This window comes from Danio rerio, chromosome 1 (assembly GCF_049306965.1).
Source record: "Danio rerio strain Tuebingen ecotype United States chromosome 1, GRCz12tu, whole genome shotgun sequence".
NCBI classification, from domain to species: domain Eukaryota; kingdom Metazoa; phylum Chordata; class Actinopteri; order Cypriniformes; family Danionidae; genus Danio; species Danio rerio.
Genome location: NC_133176.1, coordinates 16,744,906 through 16,770,000, shown reverse-complemented (window position 1 = coordinate 16,770,000; position 25,095 = coordinate 16,744,906). Strand labels below are relative to the sequence as shown.

The 25,095-nt window shown below is 35.6% G+C and overlaps 1 protein-coding gene across 1 annotated transcript in view; it reads right to left on the bottom strand.

The window, feature by feature from the left end:
• Positions 1 to 22,002, bottom strand: part of pi4k2b (phosphatidylinositol 4-kinase type 2 beta) — a 26,581-nt gene extending 4,579 nt beyond the window's left edge. Inside the window, 7 exon segments of the mRNA NM_001045485.2 lie at positions 1,124 to 1,223; positions 2,769 to 2,833; positions 3,224 to 3,377; positions 8,836 to 8,967; positions 11,164 to 11,364; positions 11,913 to 12,064; positions 21,505 to 22,002. Of these exon segments, the coding sequence (NP_001038950.1) occupies positions 1,124 to 1,223; positions 2,769 to 2,833; positions 3,224 to 3,377; positions 8,836 to 8,967; positions 11,164 to 11,364; positions 11,913 to 12,064; positions 21,505 to 21,838 (1,138 nt within the window). The 5' untranslated portion in view covers positions 21,839 to 22,002.
• Positions 22,003 to 25,095: the final 3,093 nt, after the last annotated feature.

Below are 25,095 nucleotides of genomic sequence, written 5' to 3'. Positions count from 1 at the left end.
CCATGTACACCTAGTTAACAAACATCTGAACTTTTCCGGATGCCGTGAGCACACCACGATAACGGTAGACTAATTACCTCAGACAAACACAGCGCATCCAAACACTACAGTGGTTTTTACTTTGCTCCATAAACTTGCATCAGAGCTGCTGCAATGGTATGTCTGTTTGTCATCCTCTAAGACCACGGTTGATGGTCGCCTAGTTACAGAAATACCCCAGGGCAGTGTGAGCACAAAGCGGATAGAAAATGGTGAAGGAAAACACACGCTCACTGTGGCTAGCAGCAGTAAGGAGATTGTAAATAGTGGCTTTTTGGTTTCTTTTCTCGTGCATCCCAACCACTAGCTCCCCATCTGAAAGATTTTTTTAGCATAGGGGGTAGTGTAGTCATTCAACTTCACAATTTGTAATGTTACTGTATGTATTTGAATAATGATGGCTGGTTCCTTTACTTGAAAGCTCAGATTTGATTATCATAATTTGTTTTGCTTACTTTGTTTGAGGTTTACTGTATCATAATTATTGACAGCATTAAAGATGTTGATCTACCCTGAAGTTTGCTTTGATTGCTCAGCATTTGCATTTTACTATTGTAAACACTTTCTAACATTTTATTTATCAAGTTTAAGAGCCTTTTTAACACTTATGTTTATTATAAAGAGATAAGATATTTTGTTTAAATATTTTTTTGACTTTTAAATCTATTTGCCTTAGTAATTTTTAATTAAAATAAATTGGTTAAAAAAAATGGAAAATACCTAAATGGATTGTTAAAGAATATTCAAAAAATTATCAACATCGAATGATATGAAACATGATATCATGATTTTTTTTTTGCAATATTACCCAGCCCTATTGACATTGTTTAGGTTTTTGTGTCATATTTATCATTTAATCAAATAATTTTCTAGGTTTCCATAAAATATTAAGGATCACAACCTTTTTGAAACTTATTAAGAAATATTTTGAACACCAAATCATCACATTGAAATGTTCTCCTCAAAGAATCATGTGACATATAACAGAATAACAGAAGTCCTGCAAAATGACCAAGCTAAACCTCTGAAAAAAACATAAATATAATGTTATGCATATATAATAACATAAGAAAAATATACATACATGCTCTCCACTCATCAGGATGTTTAAAGGGGAAGGCCAAACCATTATCTATAGCTGCAATTTTTATGGCCGAGTCTTTTGGATCAGTCCACTCAGATTCCTGCAGAGAAACACAGAGGAGAAACTCACCAGTTGTGTGGGACGAACAGTTAATATTAAATCCATAATGTAACCCCAGCAGCAACTTAAAATAGAAATAAATACAAGAACTACCACACAACATGCATATCATATGAGTTCTCATGGTTAAATAAATAAAATAAAAAATAAAACACAAAACAATAATTATTAATAAATAAATTAATTAAAAAACAAATAACAAAATAATGGATGAATAAATTAATTAATTTTAAATAAAATTATTTATTAGACAAATTAATTAATACAAATTAAATGAATTAATTTAAAATTAAATTAAATACAAAAAAGGAAATATTAAATGAAAAAATAAAATACAAAAAAATAACTATAACAAAATTATAAATTAACTGAAATATAACATAATAAAAACAAGAATGAATAAATAAATTAATTAATTTAAATTAAAATACAAAATAAAATGAATAATTATTAAATTAATTAAAATAAAAATAAAATAAAGAATGAATGAATAAATATATTTTATTGAAATTAAAATAAAAAACAAAAATGAATACAATCAAAAAAATGTATTAATTAATTTAAAACAGAATTAAAGTAAATATTAAAAATAATAAATTAATAAATTAATTAAAATAGAATAATAAAACAAAGAATAAATTAAAAAAAATATTTAATTTAAAATAAAATAGTAAAAAATAAATGAATACATTAATTAAAATAAAAGCAAAAAAAAAAAATTAAAATAAAATACAAAAAATAATAAATTAATTAAAATATAATACAAAAATGGATTAATAACGAAATGAATTAAAATAAAATACAATATAATAAAAACAAAAGAATGAATGGATAAATTATTTAATTTAAATTGGAAATAAAATACAAAAAATAAATAAAATAAACAAGTAATTCATTTAAAATATAATGAAATTAAATACTAAATGAATTAATAAATTAATTAATTAAAATAAAACATAATAAAATAAAAAATAAAGAACAAATACATTAATTTAAAATAAAATTATAAAATATAATTAATACAATTATAAATTTTAAATAAAATAAAAAATATAATGAATACATTAATTAATTTAAAATAAAACATAAAATAAAGAATAAACGAATAAATTAGTTAATTAAAATAAAACTACCACTAAAAAAACTACCACACACGCGCACACACAGAGAGAGAGAGAGAGAGAGAGAGAGAGAGAGAGAGAGAGAGAGAGAGAAGGAGAGAGAGAGGAGAGAGAGAGAGAGAGGTAGAGAGAGAGAGAGAGGTAGAGAGAGAGAGAGAGAGAGAGAGAGAGGTAGAGAGAGAGAGAGAGAGAGAGAGAGAGAGAGAGAGAGAGAGAGAGAGAGAGAGAGAGAGAGAGAGAGAGAGAGAGAGAGAGAGAGAGAGAGAGAGAGAGAGAGAGAGAGAGACACAACCCTTGCATTTTCCAGGCCAGCTTCCATAACAGCAGGCACATGACTCTGTCCTGGCATTTTCTTCTGTCCAGCACTGCAAACAGAAGAGCTCTAAAAATATCCCTCAGCTCACCTTCTCTGTCAGCTCTCCATCGCCCGGCTTCTCATACTTGATCAACCAGTTATCATTCCCTCTGTCTGAAGAAGCCAAAAGAAATATCAGATTTCATTTTCAAAGGCACAGACAACAATTAGCATCTCTTTTATATGGTCATAACACATATTCAAAGCCGTAGCACATTTGTATGGTGCATGAAGCAGAAAAATTAGGAAATGAAAAAAGATAATGAAAAATCCACCAGATACAGCACAACAAGAGAGCAAAAAAACAATGTTATCTTGGGAAAACAGTTAATCACTCAGCATAGGTCTATTTTAGTAAAAAAAAACAACTCTGCAAATAAGATTAAGTGGAAACTATGGTTACCATGCACGAGTTCAGATTTAATTCGAGAACCAAGGCTGATGCTTAAAGCAAATGTATTATATTTCATATGAAATGAAAATAAACTTGAATGTCATGGTTACCTGTGTTTCTAATAACGTAATCCAACACAACCAGCCTCTCAAACTGAGACTGCAGCTGTTTCCTCATGTTCTCTGGAAGAGGCTCTGCTTCAAACTTCCTCAGCCAGAAGTCAGCTTCATGATAGCCCTCCACAAACAGCTGAAATGAGCCCACCTACACACAAGACAGCACTATGCTGAAAATCTTTTAATAGCTTTGACTGAAAGGGATCTTTGCATAACAGGTCCCCTTTAAATAAATAAACATTCACAGTATTGTGAAAGGCCCACAATATTAATGATGTGCATGTTCTATCACGATTTATATAGCGGGGAAAGGAAACGTTGAATAGGTCATGTTTTTTACAGCGATCTGCTAGGCTGACGCTTTCGTCGGCACTTGAAAAGTTGAGAAAGTCCCAACTTCTGCAGCGAGCAACTCCACTGAAGTGGTGCCGACGAATCAACAATGCAGTTCGGCAACGCCTGATGTCACCCACTCAAAGTGAATGGAAAGCATTGAAGCTGACGCCCCGTGTAAATAGGGCGTAATAGGGGCAGTTTCAACGAGTTTAACAAATTAATTTGCTTGGAACTGAGCTGAAAACTTAAATACACACTCTAGGGACATCAGAGACTTTGTTATTGGTTGTTCATCACAGCACAAAATGCTTGAAAACGAAGATAATTTATACCCAATTTGTTTGCAAACTCTGTACAGCAAGGCTAAAAAAAAAAAAAAAGCATTTATTAATCTTAGGTCATGTTAATGTCGTATTGTAGGTTAATGCGTCAAGTGATCGCCATGGTTCATGCCTTGCGAGTTGCCGTGCATTTATACTTTTGCTCACTGTTTGTGTTGCTCTGCAATAACACTTCCAAAACACTTGACGACAGTAGAGCTGAACAATTCTGGCTAAATTGAGAATCTACATTTTTTTTACTTAAAATAAAGATCACGATTTTCTCACGATTCTGTAGATGTAAAATTAAGCTTATTATGAGATTATGTTTTTGTCTCAAACATATGGTAAAAAACAATATTAATATTATGTGTAGGTCTACTGGTTTCTATAAATAATTCTATTCTACTTATAATAATTCTGATGTTGAATTATGTTTGAGATATATACTTGCAATTTGTCATTGACAACATTTTTAGACCATTTAATTCACTGGTAAAATCAACAATATATAGGCTAGAGTAGTTATACTGACACTGTAAACAATTATTTTCATGCTCAACTGTGCGTTTGCTATAAAAGAACTTTTTAAATGCTTGTCGCAATCATAACTCTAAAATGCGATATGATTATTTAAATGATGTGCACACTTTCGGTTTCATTTTCACTGCTAAGTGCTGTTCATACTTGGCGTGCGGCTATATAAAAAAAAAGACTCGTGTAGCCACCTCTGCTTCTCTCCTGAACTTGAAAATATGATTGGCAGAATCGTAGCAATGCTGGATTAAGATCGTCAAGGGGGTCGAATCGTGACCGCGATCTTTTTTCGATTAATTGTGCAGCTCTAGTTGACACTGAGATTTTTGTTCCTCTGTGTCGAGTTTCTTCGCTGGGGTTTAATTGTTTTTTTACGTTACCTAACTGTACAAGTAGCTAAAACTTACTTATTCTGAGGCGGGAACCGACGGACGTGCAACAATTTTAATCATAAGGTAAACACAAAACAAATGTTACCATCTGGAGCTCTTTTACCGGACTCGACACTTGTAAACACTCGCTCCAACAGGCTCGCACGGCTCTCACCTCTGCCAACACTCGTCAGCACAACCAAGTCGACAAATGACAAAGCTTGTGCAACGCATCGTTGCAACATGTAGTTACATTTTTGAGAGGTGCGCATCTGCAATGGCCACGGCGAGGAGTATGTGACCGTGTGAAGACTTTTATTTGCCAGACCAAATGTATTACGCAGAAATATAAATCAGCCTTTAGTTAACTAATAATGCATTTAATTCAAAAGTCGTAATGGTTTTATTAAATGAAGTTGATAGCTAAGTTCACTTCACAATAGTTATTGTACCTTATCTTTTTGCAATTTACTTTGATCAAAACATTTGTTTATTCTGAACATGTATATATAAAAAAAAAAGCAAAACACAACTCAAGATAACACAAGTAATCTTAGCTTTTGCAGTTTAGGTCATTGTTGTAATCATGCATCATATTATGATAAAACTTCAGCAATTCATTGTAACAAGAACATTTGCTACCAGCAGAAGCCTGGCAATGACATGTCAAGGCAAGTTTAATATCAAGAACAATTGGTTACAAACATGCTAAGGCCATACTCACACTATGTACAGTTGCCTCGAACCGGGCCAAAGCACGCTTGTCCCCCCTCCCGTCTCCCCCGACGGCCCGCACTCACATACAATCAGGCCTCGGCACGCTTATGTCATCGATGCTGCGCTCTGTTCAGTGAGAAGCGCTCTCGCTCAGCACAGTGGAAATTTCTCTAGTTATATCGTTTCAGTCGGTTTGATATGCAGTGACATGCAGTCAAATATTTCGCCAAACAGTCCTTAGGGATGCGGTGACATGCAGTCAGATACTTCGCCGAACAGATCCGCCACTTTTGACGCTCATAAACAATCATAATGCTCTCGTGCTGCAGGAATGATGAGGTCTGCTGAAGGTGCGCAGCTGTCGTGCTGTGAGGAGTTTGCATCTTTAATAAGCTATGGCAGTTTGTGTTCATTGAACAGTAAGAATGATTAACAAATCCATATGAAACAGCCCCTTTAAAGTCACGTCTTGCTTTCAGTTTCGGGCTTTGGCGCGTTTTGCACTCACACAAAGCGTACCGTGCCAAAGCCCAAGTGAACCGTGCTCAGGCCCACCTCTTCCAACCAGGCCAGGGCCGGCCAAGTAAACCGTGCTTGAGCCCGATTCAGCGCACTTACACTTCTCAAACGATCTGGGAAACGGGCCTGGGCATGGTACGGATGGCATAGTGCGAGTAGGCCCTAAGTCACCTTTGTTTGTCTTAATCTGTGCAGTGAATTATTTATCACAAAAGCCACGATGGTGCAAATGTTAAAAATTACATTATGACAAATTTTCTATGATGAAGATGTAGCAAGACCATACTCGTATAGTTCAATTTAATCAGTTCATTATAAAACTAGTTTAAGAGCCTTTTACTGAGCATTAAGTATTGTTAGGCATCTTTTACACCTGAATGAGTTTTTAAAAATGAATAGTTCACCCAAAAATGAAAAAAGATTTACTCATTTACTCACCAAAAATTGGTTCCAAATATTTACACATTTCTTTTATTTTTTTACTAAAAGAATATATAAGACAGGTTTAAGCTGTTAACCACTGACTTCAATAAAAGGAAACACAAAAACTGTGGAAGTCAATGGTTACTGGTTTCCAACTTTCTTCAGAAGAAAGAAACTCAAACCAGTTTGTATGAAGTGAAAAGTGAGTAAATGGTCACAGAATGTTCAAATTTGGATGAACTATTCCTTTAAGCCAAGGGAATGGACAGCACTTAACATAACTTAAAAAAAATCTCTTTTAAATGTAGAGAGAAGATTTGAAATAAGGCGACAGCACATGACAGATAGGGCAGAACAAGATCGATGTATTAACGCACTCAATGATGCGCTTGAAGTCACATGGAGTCACTGTAATTTCAGTTAGATCCGTACATTCTACGAATACACACTAACAGACACCCAGCAGACAGCAGAATCATTTAGCAAGAGCAATAAACTCTCGCAAGATAAAGTCCTTTTTATGCAAATTTACAGGCATTTATCTATTGATCAAATAATAGCAGGAAGACGGAATCATCCTGGAGAGTTTCATCGTGTTCCTCGTCACAACCAAATATGACACTGGGTTTGAATGGTGAGCTAATGGGGAATGATTGAAAGGTACAGTGAAGAGATGGGCTGATTAGAAATTTTATTTAAAATGTAATTTTTAAATGACATTAAACAATGGAACGGCTTCAGAAAATTTGGAATAAATTGAGGATGAAACCTTTGACAACTTGTGTTATCTTTATGGCTTTTGTAAGGGCTTAGTGCAGGGGTGGGCAAACTCGGTCCTGGAGGGCCGGTGTCCTGCACAGTTTAGCTCCTACTCTAATCAAACACACCTGCTTATAGATTCTTGTGATCTTAAAGACACTGATTAGCTTGTTCAGGTGTGTTTGACTAGTGTTGGATTAAAACTCTGCAGGGACACCGGCCCTCGAGGATCAAGTTTGCCCATCCCTGGCTTAGTGTCACAAAATGGTATGCATGCTAAATTAAGTCAGTGGCTGCTGACTGAGCATACTCAGCAATAATTTATTATTTAGAAGATTAATCATTTTAGAAGTGCCACAAATTAAAATAAAGTCAATCTGCAAGAGATCAAAGCATTCCCTCTTGAATTTCACAATCTGAATTTCTGGTTTTGAATTTATAAATATTGATGATCCAAATTCCTGCATCTTGAAAACTAGAAACTGTATTTTTATAAACTGGATATCTGTAGTCTAGCAATTCAGAAAAACAAATCGGAAGTTTGAAAATATATCTATAAAAAATGTGTATTAAAAATATTGAATATCTAAAGTTGAAGTTTATAAATTCAAATTGAAAACAATTTTAATGGCATATAATATTCAGTGTTATTAAATTAAAATGGTTAATGTTAAAATTAAAACAATTCAAATTAAAAGTTTTTTTGGCATATTTTATTCATTCATAATTGGCAGGGTATGGAAAAGTTTTAAGACAGCTATTTGAAAGTTTTTGAACAACACCGTTATACAGCATGAAAGTCAAACATTTAAAAATTTTAGTTTGTCTAAAAGAAGAAAGTTCTGCTTTCGTTATATGGGTCGAAAGAGCAATGCCAGAATTAGGGCTCCTACTCACCAGGATGTTTTTAGTTTGCGTTTATCAGCATTTTTCAGTGTTCAAACCCAAGCGCTTTTCACTGGCGTCAAGCAGAAGACTATGCTAAATCACTCTTTTGACGTTAGATGGCGCTGCACAACATTAAACTTCTGACACCCGCTTATAACACAGAAGAGGGGAGGAGAGGAAGTTCACACGTTTGTTTATAAAGTTACTGGTGACTCGAACAAGCATGGATAGTTCAAGCAGCAGCTCCAGCGATAAAGAAATGATTATTGTTTACCAGTGCAATAAGCAGCTACACGTTCATATTGCCTCTGGGCATCTTCTTCAATGTGCGCTCGCATTGACAGTTTTGCGCTTGAGCGCCTCCAAGTGCTGTTTACGGTAACTTCAGCAGCTCTGTGCACGTGAGCTAAAGTGCCTATCTGATTGGTGGAGAAGGTTTTGATGCCGCGCGTCAAAACAAAAAAACAAGCATGAGGCGTTTTTTTAAAAAATGACACTTTTGCGCCTGCCGTTTTGCGCGTGGGTATGCACAATCGCATTAAAGCCCTTTATTAAGTTACGAGGCATTAAACGTCGACGGAAAATGCGAGCAAAAAACGTCTCGGTGTGCACGGGCCTTTTCAAACAAAAAAAAAATTGTATACAAATTTGACAGAAAAAAATAGGATGAACAACATTAGAGTAGAATTGAAAGACGTATATTTATATCATTAAACAGTATAAAGTGTTTTGTTACCTTTGGAGGAAGGCCAACTCTGTGAAACCGTCGTCCAACTTTGGGGACTTTCTCAAGTGCATATTTCTTACCACGGGATTTGGCACGGTCAATTGCATTATAGTGAAAAGTCTCGCTAGCCAAATGTACAACCTGGAAAAAAAAAAAAAACAACAGATAAGGCTTCTAATTCAAAGGGGCTGTTTACACAACAATGTTTTCTGCCAAAAAAACCTTTTGCCTGTTCACCTACACACAACTGCATTTTTGTGTCCGAAACCACATACATCTTCAAAGTGGAAGTTTGCCTTGGTCATGTCCGTGTAAACACAAAAAATAAGTCCTTAAACGATGATATTGTGTTCGGTATAAAATGTGTTTATAGAGGTGTAGATTAAAGACAAGCACAAACACATAATACTGGTGGAGTACACGGCAGTATTGTTGTTGCTCAAGTGTTCGCTAAAGCTACATTGGCAAAGTGTGGTTTTACTTCACATTACATCCAACAGCACAGACGCATCTTACACACACACACACACACTGCAAATTATACATACAAATCAGCGCTGAGCTTCTGACTGCACATCATCACTTCCATACAAGCACTGTTTACTAACAAAGTGACAGGACTAAATACTGCCCTGGCATACATAATATGCCATTTTTGGTTGTTTTCACAAATTTGTAAATCCAGAGTTCCTACACTTTCATGGACACCAAAATCAAGGATTTTTTAAATTAAGTTAATTTTAAATCAAGAACCTTTGTAATTTAGACCCTGAGCATATGTATGGTCATGAAGGCCCCTACTTTACTGAAAATTTAACCTATACTTAATATTTACATACATTAAAATGAGTAATTTTCCAATAATCTGACAGTGTAAAAAAATTATTTTTAAAGAACTTTATTAAAATTTGTTGAATTCAATACCGGTGATTGCTCAAATGTGGTAACTTAAATATTGTTAAAATAAGCATCATTTGTCATGTTTATTAATTGAGTAAACTAGTTTAATTTAAATTTTAATTCAAGCACTTCTATGACCTGTGTTTTTAAGTACTTTCTAGGCCTTAAATCCACATGTCTGAAAATTAAAGTACTTTTAGCTATTTTTAAGAATAGGGATGCAACGATTATAGATTTTGGTTACACAATTATAGTCTGAAGAATAATCACGGTTTCACAATGCAATCATTAATTTCAGAACACTACTAGTTTAGAAAAAAAAATAGCATGTAAAATATTTTAAAGTGTTTTTATTGTGGCTCAGTAACCAGATTATACAGCACAAAATAATAATAATAATAAAAACAAACAAACAATAGTCCATTTCTCTCTGGACAAAAAAGTTTTGGCATTTAAACAATAGTTTTACACAATAAATAAATGACAGAACAATTAATGATTAAATAAATAAAAAGAATAAGAATAAAGTATGTCTAATGTAAACCTAAGCTACATATTAGCTAAGCATTTCCCTTTTAAAAACAAATGTAGTCATAGGCTGCTGAACAGCCTAAAAAGCATTGATCAACTATATTACAAAATTCCTTCATTCATTTTCTTTTTGGCTTAGTCCCTTTTATCAATAAGAAGTCGCCACAGGAGAATGAACCGCCAACTTAGGCTCGAACCAGTGACCTTCTTGCTGTGAGGCGTCAGCGCTACCAACTGTGCCACAGAGCAGCCCCCTATATTACTAAACTGTTTGGTATTTTACATTTTGTAATTTTCTTTCTATCTTTGAAGTAGAAATGTGTATATTACATACAAAGTATAAAGCCGATCAGTCCAATTCTTGTCAAGTGACTTGAGGTGCGCTCATGGCATTCTTTCAACTAGGTGCGCATGGAAACTGAGAGTGCTCACGCCTCACGCCCAATAGGACCATGCAAGCCGCACGCCTCCATTGGAAATAACGAACTTGCATGCGTAAAAGACGCAATACGTGAATGGCCCTTAGTTAACTGCCTCAGCTCAGCTATACTTAATCCAGAGTGCATGTGTGGGTATAAACCTCGGTGTACAAACCTCGGACCTTCAAACTAGTGCACAGTTGGCAAAACTTTTAGTTCCAGCAGTTTTATTCCGTGGTGTTGAGCAACCTTTACGATTAATTAACAGTGACGAATTAAAGCAAGGTTAACAGTGAAATCGGGTAACGGTTGCATCCCCATTCAAGAAGCATAGGAACCCTGGAAAGCTGATAATTTTAAAAACATAGTTGTGTAAAGGCAAAACTTCTCCGTTTTTTGCTACATCATTATTCTGTAAACATTGCCTAAGAGCAAAACGTTTTTTTCATAAGGTTTCTTTAAATATGTCTGTAAAGCTGATCCTCACCTTAGTTTTGGGTACAATCCACAAACCCAGTTTTTGGTCCACAAGGGAGGCAGCTGCCTCAGAGAGGTAGCCCTGATTGGGAATGAGGCAGCCACGGCCAAAACAGCACGGGCAGCAAACCTTATGGAAGTATTTGGTCCATTTTGGGTTTAAGTGACCATAAGGCTCCTCTGATTTTGGTTTGAATACCCCAATGATTTTCTAAATGAGAGAAGATATAGGCGTCAGGAAAACTCACATTGTGAGACAGCTTGATATAAACACAGCCACTATGATTTATATTATAAAATGTTTTGTGAAAAAAAAAGAATCTAAACGTTACATGTTCATGCATTAATAGGGTTGTGTTGTGAGAGCTGATCATGCATACATAATCTAACAGTGAACACGAAAGCATGATGCTGCATGTAAACTGCACAATAACGTGATGTGCATGCATAGTGCTCATTATAAACCTACCAAGTCATCCTAATCTATATATATTATGTTTAGAAGGAACTTGCTATAGTCAATATTTCTGTTTCTCTGTTGTATGTGAAGACATCAGATGCAAAAACCTCCAAGTGCCATCTAAATTTTCTCCTACAATTTGCATTTTTCGCAGCCTCCTATGCTCATCTTCAGTTTTCTCACTTTAAAGGTAATGAAATAATCTATTAATTGGCACAGAAAATGCTAATTTTAGACACTTAATCCTAAACAAGTTTTCTTAGGGACAATCTGAACACTTCACAGTAAAGAACACGTACCCCTTTAGGATCCTTGACAAAGTAACTTCCACTAGATCCTTGTGAGATGCGTTCAGGAAAGACGCCGTTTTCTATGGCCTGTTCGGCCCTCTGGATAATCTCCCCGAACTCTGGGTCTTCTGGGAAATGGTTGAATTCTCCACTGCTATTACCTATATGCACAAACACAACGTGATTTAAATGCACTGTGCTGCAAATACATAGCTTGTGCGCATGCATATGTATGTAACATAAGCACCCTCATCTCAAAAGGCCATACAGCAGGCCGTACGGGGAATGATTTTCTTTTAATATTTTCCATCAGAGCGAAATTCATGCTCAAGGCCATTTTTATGTGGAACAAAATTGAACGAAATCCAAGTTTTAAAGTTGAATCACTGGTGAGCATGCAATTTAGTCAAACGCTTCAGCTCTGTCTGCAAACCAGCTTTCAAAATGAGAAATTAAAAGAGCACTGGGAATATCTGAAGTACAAAAAAAGCTGAAAAAAATAGACGCTTGATGAAAGGTTCAATAGCAGTGACTCATCTAAATGCTAAAACTGCATTTGCTGTACTACAAACTGTCAACTTAAATGTGGGTTCTTATAATTATTTTTGGAAAATTGATGAAAAAAAGCTAACTAAACAGAACACAGCTAATAGCCTATAATATCTGAGCAAGCTAAAAACAAAAAGCTGAAATAACAAAGCTGAAATTTTTATTGTTAATTCTGTAAATGCATTTTAAAGAGCTGACTTGAATATATATTAAAGCATGTTTCTGTCTCTCTTTTTTATTATTTTAATTTAATTTCATTAAACTATTAGAATTAACATATTTTATCCATGAACCACAGAAGATAAAAATAGTTAATAGTTCCATTAAAAAAATCATCATGCAAACCATGAAAGCCATCAGCCTTTCAATTATTTAAGATTTTATATCACTAGGTTAAACCTCTTTATAGCAATCAAATACATTAAAAATAAATACAGGCCACAACTGAACGCTGAGGATGAACTCTGATTGATGGTCTCCAAAATTAAATCAAGAATAGAGTTGTGCTGAAAACATTGTGTCCACCAGACTCATTAGGTGAGGTTAAAATTAAATTAAAACAATTAATAAATGACTATAAAAAAACTCTATGGCTGTTAGACTGTTGCACTTTTTTGTTGTCAATATGGTTGTATTTATATAGGCCTATTGTTGTGTGGGCAACATTTGTATATTTATAACCACCTCCAAAGAATTTGGGGGTCGTGAGTCAATGGCATTGTTATTTTGGGGGTCGTGGGCTAAAACGTTTGGGAACACCTGGTGTAAATGACAACATATTTATTTGAAACGTAAAAAAAAAAATGCTAATTTAAACACAAATACATTTACTCAAAACCATACTTATAACAAATCCAGTACATCTAGACAAACTGAGAATTTTTATCCAGTTTCTTATTTATTTATAATTATAGACATTTCATAGTTTCTGTCTTCGTTTTAGTCATTTAACACGCCCAATGCCAGTTTAGCCAATTATATTTCAGCACTCGGGTTGCCTTCATGTGATACATTTAGTCCTGAAGGCTCTCAAACCATGTGACCAAAACTGAAAATGTGACCTCTGGTGGACAGTACAGCCTCCAAACTAAGATGCAGATTCCATATAAGGTAGTAATTGATTGGCAAATAACATACATATTACAAATGTAACCATTACAGGATACATTGTACCCTAATGTCCTAACAACGTGCTACATGACAAGATGTGCTGTAATAATCAATTGGGCTGTTTGCACCAGACGAAACACGACAGAATATTAAATACAGCCATTCGGAAGCACAGAATAGTGCACCTACTGCACTCCAATGAAATGGTAAGGTTTATAATCAAATTAATACATATTAAACCTCTGTAACTTTAATAAACAAGCATGCTGAACCACTGAAATGCGTTGGCTTGCACAGAGTCAGTTCTAAAGCTCAATTTCAAACAGTTTATTTTATTGTAAACTATCTGCTGCTGCTTTGGCAATAAATGCCTTGTAAAATGGCATTCAAACTCACACTATTAGCATCCAACACTGAAAGCACATGAGGTGCATCTGAGGAGATCATTGTCAGTTTCTGTTGTTCAGCTGCAAGAAACAGAAGCTGTTTCTAAAATATAAACTTTAGGTGTTGGTTAGGACAAAAACTCATTTTAATATGGAAAATATTACTTCTATTGTGTGCCATTGCTTTTATTCAGAGCATGATTTAAATCAGCCTTTTTGGTGTTGTCAATCTGGCAACCTGCTCTTCCATGTTTTGAACCAGGGGAGCAATACCTAGTTCAATCACTGGGTGTCAACTTGCATACTGCACCTTTGGAGTAAACTCGGTGCCTTATAATTATTGAGAAAACCATGTCCATAATTATAAAAGTTAAGTCAATGGGTTTGCTGATTTTTTCTAACTAAAACCAATGTGTTGCTTTCAAGGTGATGTGTTTGTTTATTCACTTTTAAAGTCAAGTATAATCACTATTTACAGTGTACATCATTTTACATAAGTCACACACTCATGTGATCTGGGTAGAGGCAGCTGATGATCACATCAGATGATCCCGTTTATTACAGAGGGCCTGAATGTCTGTTATTAACACTGTAAACTACACAAGTACCTTAGACCACAAAAACTACACAGACAACAAAGCTTCTTTTAGAAAGAACGAAAGAACCATCTGCAACTGAAATATTGTAGTCTGAAACCACAAAAAAAAACAGTGTTTGAAAACCTGTAAGAAGCCACATCCGTAAGTGGTTTGACACTCTCTCTCAGCTGTTGAAAGAGAGCCTTGCGGTATCTCGGAAATGCACACATTATTACTATAGCAACTGATGCAGCAGATTCAGATAACAGACAGCGGAGACGGTAAGTACTGAAGATCACGTATAAAAACCAGTGTGAACAAACCCTAACATGCAATCACGTCACATGACACCTATACCCAAGGAGGATTCTATTTCACCAAAATTTCCCTTTTTAAAAGTCCAGTACACTAAATGCACAGTCCACAGTAAAACTAAGTGGTCATCAAGGCATCAAAATGTAAAACACATGCAAACACTCAGCTGATGGTCTCTGGGCAGCTCTCCCTTGGTAAATCGAAGAGTCCATTAGGCAGAGACGGACACAACCTCTCTGATGGCCATTAAACATTTAGGAGAAGACAAGCACACTTTCCTTCGCTGGCAAATATATACACTAATACAAACACGCCTTACAAAACATATCTGGATGTTATTTATAACAATTATCATAATTTTAAACTTCTGATAAAAATTTCAATAGAAGTATTTAGTCATCTTACATTTTTGAATGCAACACCCATATTTCCCCATTTCTATTAGACTCAGGTCTGTGTAATGGCACTACACTTCTGTTTGTTCTCAATTCAAATACTACTTTTTAAGTGTTATGTGACCAGCTTTAGATTTTACTAATTATATCTCTTTGTTCCATCATGAAATGTGTCAAATTTCTGCAAGGACATCAGTTTTTATGTAGGTTTATGTGACTAGTTTTTACTGGATCAAGTTTTTTTTTTTTTTTTATATTTATTTTTTTGTTTTGCTTTATTTTGTTGACTTAGGGCGTACTCACACTATGCACAGTTGCCTTGAACCAGGGTAAAGCACACTTGCCCCCTCTCCCGTCTCCCCCGATGGCCCGCACTCACATTACATTCAGGCCTTGGCAAGCTTACCTCATCGATGATGCGCTGTAAGCGCTCTCGTTCAGCACAGTGGAGATTTCTTTATTTATATCAGTTTAGTCGTTTGACGCAGTGAAACGCAGTGAAATTTCACCGAACAGATCAGCCACTTTTGAAGCTCATAAACAACCATAAAGTCCTTATGCTGCAGGTTTTAGGAGGTTTGCTGAAAGTGCAGCTGTCGTGCAGTGAGGGGTTTTCCGTCTTTAATGATATACGACAGTTTGCGTTCATAGAACAGTAAGAATGATTAATAAATCCATATGAAACAATCCCGTAAAAGTCACTTCTCGTCTTCAGTTTCAAGCTCTGACGCGCTTTGCACTCACACTACAAGCGTACCATAACAGAGCCCAAGTGAACCGCGCTCTTGCATACCTCTTCCAACCGGGCCAGGGCTGGCCAAGTGAACCATGCCTGAGCCCGATTTAGAGCACTCACACTTCTCAAACGATCCGGGAAACGGGCCTGGGCACAGTTCAGATAGAGTAGTGCGAGTATATGCCCTTAGAAGGTATGAAATCAGGCGTATAAATGAACTACTGTTAAAATTGAGGACATTAAAGAGTAATAAAAATGGGTCAGAATATTAAAAAACATTAAATAAATAAAATAATAAAATAATAAAAAAATGCTAAATTTTTTGCTGGTTTGTAAGAATCCAATTCTGACTTTGCTTTATGAGGGCCAATCACACCAAATGAAGTTTTTGCGTTGCGAGGAGCCTTTTTTGAATGATTAACTAATGGCAGCAAGTGTTTTGCACGCTGCTTATGCGCCCTGCACACCTCACATTTTAACTGCCTGCTGCAGCTCATATTTTGCTAGATAACACAAATAATACTCAGTTCAACCAAAGTCCCTCTAAGGCAGTGGTGCTCAACCCTGTTCCTGGAGATCGACCTTCCTGCAAAGTTCAGCTCCAACCCTGATCAAACACACCTGAACCAATTGATTAGGACCTCAACAGCACTTGATAATTACAGGCAGGTGTGTTTGACATGGGTTGCAACTGAAATCTGCAGAAAGGTCGATCTCCAGGAACAGGGTTGGTCATGCCTGCTATAAGGCAAGTCATTTCACTTGGCAGCCCATCTTTAAAACACCTCTCGGACAGTATGCTCGGGCATCCTGAATGAGGAAACATCAAATTCTCCAAAACTGTTTGCCAAACTTACAATTACATTACATATTTGGAACCACAAATAAAATTGAACAACATCGGTCTCATAGGTTTCCTTTCTAAACATCCGAATCAAACAAAGTCTGCATATTTTCTAGTTACCCGATATAATGCGCATGCTCACTTGAAAGCAATGTGACCACAAAACCAACCTCATTTATGGCCGTTCAACACATTATCATCCTCTTGATGATGATCGTCTGATCAAAATTGTCTGATTTCGTTTTTTTTAAATGGTGGCCAGGTGAAATAATCATATTGGAATCTTTTTGGCTTGAGACTTTCGATCTCATTCACTTCAGTTCATTTTTAAACGTTAAAAACATTTTGCTGCTCGTTGTTGCAAACTGATTTTTATAATTTTTTTAAATTAAGCTTTGTCTCACTAATCATGAACAGACTTGTTTGTAGAGCAAGTAGTTTGACTGCTTTCTGCAGTTTATTATTCCTAGTCACATTTCTCCCATAGGAAACTTAAAAGTTCTAAAACAAATCGCAAAAACAAGCGCACTTCAGCATTGAAGAATAAGGTCAATAAAATGACCTGATTTAACACCAGTTAAAAAAAAAAAAAGTACACAACCCTTATTTGTTTTAATAAAATGTTCTATTTGCATGTCTTGCACAGAAAAATAACCTATGATAACTAGTTTCAAGGCTTAATGTGGTTTGAAAAAAGTCGGCTTCAAAATTGCTGATGTGTTCTGTTATACCATTCCTGTGATGTATGTAAGACTGAGTTGTTGTTGTCAAAAACCATTTTATTTTTTTTTTTTTTATGGCAACAGAATGTCAAAAGCAAAGGACACATCAAAAGCTACTGGTCAGCCCATGATTCAGCAAACATTTGAAAAACAAATCGCTTATGCACCAACATCCAAGCATGCTCTGAACCTGAACAGTGCAGTGGGTTACATTATACAGATAATTCAAAGCTATCCAATGATGCTTTCAGAAAGTTAGAAAGTGTTTTTTAGACTAATGAAGACAGGAGATTAAGATTAATTATCGGGACAAGTTTACTTTTCCAAATTATTTTAAGTGTTTCTTAAAATAAAATAGTGTGTTCAATGGGAAATAAGTTAGTGTTTTTTTTTACCAATACCGTGATATTTTTAAGGTAAATGAGGCTGCAATACCATCAGAATCTTTTACCAGCACTTGCCTAAGAGAGAATTAGAAAACACACAAATCACAAATAGAAAAAAGTAATTAAGTAAATAGCACATCTATTGCCAATCTACATGTAATATCTTTTTTCAAACTAAACAATGGAAAAGCTAATTTTGTAAGAACTTCTGTTTTTCTTTTGTACTGTGATATGGATCTGATAAAGAAAATGGAAGTCTTTCTGCTGTCCAACTAATCCATCTTCATATGAGCCTGCTATTAAACAGACGCATTATAAGAAAAGGTAAAAACACATGCAGCAGCAGCACACAGCAACAGCCTTGCATCTGTATCACCCAGCAGCTGCTTTGGTGTCACCTGTACACGTGTGCCCCGGGTTTAAAGGCCATGTAAACTGAACTGTGAAAAAGGTTGCATAACGGTCCATGTTCTGAGATAAAGCAGATGGAGTAACAGCACAGAGTGCAAGACACGTGGGAGTGGAATGATTTTTTTATACATAAAAGAACTCTGCCCAAATATTTGCTGCTAATTAAGTTATTCACCATCCAATATTTCTTTAGTAAATCATTTGAGAAGATTTTGAGCTGAAACTGGGGTTCTTGGTGATTCACTAAATGTCAAAACAAGCTTAACCCTGATGATACATTGCTGTCATATAAAGCTAAATTAGCACAGGCTCAACAAAAGTGGACACTAGAAAAAATGTTGCCTGGTCTGATGAGTCTCAATTTAAATTTTCTGCTGCGATATTGGGATGGTCAGGTCAGAATTTGGCATCAACAACATGAAAGCATGGATTCATACTGCCTTTTATCAACGGTTCATGCTGGTGGTGGTGGCGTAATGATGTGGGGAATATTTATTTGCCACACTTTGGGGCTTAGCATCAATTGAGCATCATGTCAACACCACAGCCTACCAGAGTATTGTTGCTGACCATGACCATCCCTTTATGACCACAGTGTACCAATCTTCTGATGGCTACTTCCGGCAGGATAACACACCATGTCATAATCCATGAATCATCTCAGACTGGTTTCCTGAGGATGACAATGAGTTAAGTAATTTAATTGTACTCAATCCATTGGAACACCTTTGACATCTGGTGGAATGGGAGATTCACATCATGGATGTGCAGCCAGGGACCAAAATTTCTGAGTAATCTTTGTAGTACCTTGTTGAATCTATGCCTTGTGTGATTAAGGCAGTTCTCAAGGCAAAAAGGGGTAACCCAGTACTAGTAAGGTGTACCTAATAAAGTGTCTGGTGAGTGTACATATAGTTTTAATAATTAGATTTTATTATTATTTTTTGGTATTGTAATTTCAGGGCTACAGACAAAGTCTACATAAAAGACCCTTCTTTGGTTGAGGGATACAGGACAAACTAAGCTCCCAATTCTGGGACTACCCCACATGCAGGATCCAGGATTAGCACAAGTACCATTTGGATAAACAATGTATGGGATGACAATTCACCGGAAGCCCTGGGGCTGGCTGGCTGACTGAAATGAAAAGTCTGTGTGCATAACATATTGCTTAAATTCTCTGGAGAATGATCAGTTTACACACAGACAACATTTGTGTGCAAAAGGATCCCAAGAAGGGGCTCACAGGCATATGTAAAGACAATGTTACAATGTTTTAAATAAGAATTTCTCTACAGCTCCTATTAGATTACACATGGTTGTGATAGCCAAATAATTATATTAAGCATTTGATCTTTACTTTAGCAAAACTTTAATCAATTTATAATATCAATATATAATTGTCAATCATCAATATAATGATCATAGTATGATTATAGTAATAGGTAGGCCCAATTTGCAAATTTTTAGCCCATCATTGAGTATTTATTTACTTGTGCAAATGTGTGTACATTTATATTTATTCAGTTTTTAAATTAATTTGTGTAATAATATTGACTAATATCAAAGTGTTCATTTGATTTATTTAAAATACAGCTTATAAAGTAATAATTTATTTATTTATATATATCATGAGAGACTTGCTTTGTTTACCAAATAAGTGAATGTAGATGGATTTGTATTAAAATATTAAAAGTTAAAAAGCTATTATTATTTCATATATTACATTTTTAGTTACGATACTTCCAAAATAATTCAGCATAAATCCGCAGATTTTTTTTTTACAAAATTCTCGGCAAAAATAGCAAAAAATATCAGCAGATTCTGTCTGGCCATAGTAATTGGTTATTTTTTCTCCCGTTCTGACCATCTGAATATGTGTGGTAAATTTTGGACATGATGAATAGCAAACACTTAATAAAAACAGTTACTCACACCTGCGTGGTGAAACATTGCTCAAATGACCAAACTCAAAGGAATTTTAATTTCTCAGTCCATGATGCCTTTAAATGGTATTAAACATTGCTAAATCACTCCTCTCTCTGAAAAAGTTCCATCACAAAACTTATTTTTTTTAAAAACATAAATCAACGTCATAATTCGCAAGTAACAGGTAGACCTAATCCGCAGATTTTTAGTCCATCATTGAGTCTATTTTTTACCTGTGTTGATTTGCGTAAATTTATATTTATTCAGTTTTAAACTAATTTCAGAAATAATATTGACTAATATGAAAGTGCTCATTGGATTTATTTACACTACAGTTTTTAAAGTAATAGTTTCTGTCTTTTAGTAAAGATAATATATGAGACTTGCTTTGTTTACCTAATAAGTGCATCTAGATGGATTTGCATTTTTAACATTAAATAAAAAAAAGTTAAAAAGCTTTTTTTTTTACTTCATATATAATGTTTTTAGTTACGATACTTAATAATTCAGCATAAATCAGCTATTTTTTTTTACAAAATTCTCGACAGAAATAGTAAAAAAAAAAAAAAAATGTCAGCAGATTCTGTCTGGCCCTAGTAATTGGTTATTTTCTCTCCCGTTTTGACCATCTGAATATGTGTGGTAAATTGTGGACATGATGAACAGCAAACACTTAATAAAAACAGTTACTCACACCTGTGTGGTGCAGCATCACTCAAATGACCAAACTCAAGAGAATTTTCATTTCTCAGCCAATGCTGCCTTTAAATGCTATTAAACATGGCAAAAGCACTCCAATCTCTGAAAAAAAACTTCCCCAAGGTAAATGATGAGCTTTTAAGTTGTTTGTTTTTTTGAAGCTGCATGCTACAGAAAACAGAAGAAGGGTGGTTGCTATGGAAACTAATGCAGAAGGGTCTCTAGTGTTCTTCCTTGACTGAATTCAGATTAAAAAACGAAACAACAAGTGAAGAAAAGTGGCTGTCATTTAAGAGGGGTGACTTTACTTAAAGGCGTGGTCAAAAGTGAGAGATTTAATAAATAACTATTATGTGAATGGTGTTGTGTTAAAAGTAACGCAAGTAACGAACCGTGTTATTTGCAATTCTATACCTCGATATAATGCTTTTTGTTAGGGAAGCAAAACAAAAGGTGTGGAAGTGCGTAAAGACACCTAGCTTGAGGCAGAATGTATGTTAATCAGTTTATGAGATTAGGATATCCAGCTCATACATCTCACCTGGAGATGCTAGATTATCGGATGATGAGCTGAGCATGTTCCTCCGGGTCCTTTTCTCTTTTCCAGCTCGAGGTGAGAGGCTCCCGGCTGGTCCCGGTAACAGGAGCGCCTCTTCGCCGGACCCGTCAGCTTCCAGCTCCGTCAACACGCTTTCCGTCGAGTCCGAAATCCGGACAGCTGCTCCGGGGCTCAACGAGAGTCCCAACGACGGTGCCGACCGGGTTTTTTCAAATAACACAGCCGGCACCTCCGAAGAGAGAAAGTTCGTCTCCGGTGTTGAATCTCCGCTGCCGTTCCCCGGCTCGCCGTCGGTGGGGTCGCATTCTGCCATCATCGTGGACAGTGCGTGTTCGGTCTGTGTCCAGAGAAACTCAGACACCTCTCAAAATACCCGCGTCATATCCGTGAGTCCGTCTTAAAGAGTTTATATGTTTTTTTTCCTCTTCCTTGAAGACACGCTGATGCTCTCAACCGTTTCACGTCCACATCATCCGTCACCATTACCGACTTCCTCTATTTTCAAGCATGCGCACTATTTACCAGTACATTCAGACAGGTCTCTTAAAGGCGCAGAAGCGATTTATAGATTGGGCAAAAGAGGCTGTGAAAAATGACGGCGTTTTTAATATTAGTCAGAAATTATTCCACACCCATCCCATTCTTGAGGTAAAGTAAGCTTTGACCCCCAAAAATGTATTAATTGATTCATTTTCTTTTCGGCTTAGTGCCTTTATTTATCTAGGAGTCGCCACAGCGGAATGAACCACCAATTCATTATCCAGTCTATGTTTTATGCAGCAGATGCCCTTCCAGCCGCAACCCATCCCAGGGAAAAACCCATACAGACAATTTAGCTTACCCAATTCACTTATAGCAGATGTCTTTGGACTGTGGGGGAAACTGCAGCACCCAGAGGAAACCCACATAATCATGGGGAGAACATGCAAACTCCACACAGAAACGGCAACTGACCAGCCGAGGCTCGAACCAGCAACCTTCTCACTGTGAGGCGTCAGCGCTATCTACTGTGCCATCGCAGTACCCCATACCCTCCCCATCACCAAAAAAATATTATCATATTCATTTTTAACATACTTTTAGTTCACATCTATTCTATTGTTATAAATGTTTCCATTTTAATATTATCTTGACTATAAATATATATGTAAATATATAAATAAATGAGTAAATAAATCCATAAATTCTGCATAAATAAACAATAAATAATTATTTAAAAATCAATAAATAAATGTATATTAAAAAAATCTACATGGAAGGGCATCCGCTGCGTAAAAACGTGCTAGATAAGTTGGCGATTCATTCCGCTGTGGCGACCCCAGATTAATAAAGGGACTAAGCCGAATAAAGAAAATGAATGAATGTATAAAAAAAAACACAAATTTCAGCACAAATAAATATATGAAAAATTATCCTGCCGGCAAGTAAATAATTAAATGAATTACATTCCCCCCCCCTTTTAAACGTTTATTTATTCTTAACTATAGTTGCATATTTACTTTTGAGGTCAACATGCTAATGAGAGGCTGTCTGTCAATCTTCAGAAGCCAGTAAAAATAAATAAAAATAAAAGAATGCTAAATATTTCTAACGATCAACCCATGATGGAATAAAGACCATATTCTGATGATTGACAAACACCCTCTCATTAGCATAATGAGCTGAGACAAAGTAAACGTGCAACTACGAACAAGAATGAATGTAGGGGGGTCATGGGTCGGCGGGGTGGTAAACTTCCAGTTAAGAATTTTTCTTTTCCCCCAACATTTGTGTCGTTTATTTATTTACCTCTCCACACTATTAATTAATTATCTAATTATTTATGCAGTAATTTGTAGATTATTACATATATTCATTTATTTGCATATTTATTTATTATATTTTTTATGCAGGATGAATGAATTTATTTACTAATTTATTTGTATATTGTGCGTATTTATTTATTTATTTATTGTTTTTGCAGGTTTTCCTCCTCCATAATCTATAAGCAATACTGGGTTTAAAGTCAAATCAGAAATCTAGAGAAATTCATTCATTCATTTTCTTTTCGGCTTAGTCCCTTTATCAATCTAGGGTCGCCACAGTGGAATAAACCGCCAACTTATCCAGCATATGTTTTACGCAGCAGATGCCCTTCCATCTGCAACCCAACACTGGGAAACACCCATACACTCTTACATTCACACACATACACTACGGCCAATTTAACTTATTCAATTCCCCTATAGCGCATGTCTTTGGAGTGTGGGTGAAACCGGACCACCCGGAGGAAACCCACGCAAACACAAGGAGAACATGCAAACTCCGGACAGAAAATGTAACTGCTCAAGCCAGCCAACTTGTTGCTGTGAGGCGATCATGCTGTAGCGAAAGCAGATGGCTACTTCCAGCAGGATAACGCGCCATGTAATAAAGTGTAAATCATCTTAGACTGATTTCTTGAACACGACAATGAGTTTACTGTACTTAAATGGCCTCCACAGTCACCAGATCTCAATTCAAGAGCTCTTTTGAGATGTGGTGGAACGGGAGATTCAGAATATGGATGTGCAGCCTACAAATCTGAAGCAACTGTGTGATGCTATCATGTCAATGTGGAGCAAAGTCTCAGATTAATATTTCCAGTACCTTGTTGAATCTATGCCACAAAGCATTAAGGCAGTTCTGAAGGCAAGAGTGGGTCCAACCCGGTACTAATAAGGTGTACCTAAAAAAGTGGTCGGTGAGTGTAGAATTTATACAATTGTCCATTATAATTGCACTCTGCTTTCAAACATGTCTCCTTTTAAAATAAACCCATAGAAAGCCAGGATGAGACTCCTGGTTCCATGATCCGCTCCGCTCATCAATGTCATGATCAAAAGAAAAAGATGAGATATAATGGTAAAAAAAGGGTTTATTTTCACCACATCTCATGTTGAAGAGTATAAAAACAAAAATATACACAAAGAAATGTTGTTCATGCATCTCAGAAATTTCAATTATCCATCACAAAGATGAAATTGACTTTGCGAGTTGGCAACAAATATGTTGGATCAATATTTTCCCTTCACCTTGAAACAATTTTTTTTTTTTCAAGCAGCAATGCGTACAGTATGTGTCCGTGATGAGTATCTTAATATACTTTATTTAACATTTGCTGTACATGGTAGAGGTAACAGGTTACTGGTAAACTGCAAAAAAGGACCTTGTTTTATCAGAGAAAGCATTGTATTTGACACTCAAACATTGTGCAAATCTCCTGAGTTTTTGAAACAGCAAGACACTCCTTCTTTAACCATAATACTTTCATCTTAAGCTATAAAGAATGAAACCACAGTACAAAAAATTAATAAAGGCAGAGGCCATTGAAAATCAAAAAGTATAACAACACAATCCCAGAGCTTACGTTATATTAAAAATGAAACCTAAAACTGACTGTATAATATCATTATACATTACTATTAGATAATTCAGCAGATTTTTCAGACCTGCACTGTAAAAAGTGATTAGTTACTAAAAGCAAGTAAAGCTGCGGTCACATTTGACTTTTCTCCCCGTAGACATCCATTCATAAGCTAGCGAATGCGTCAG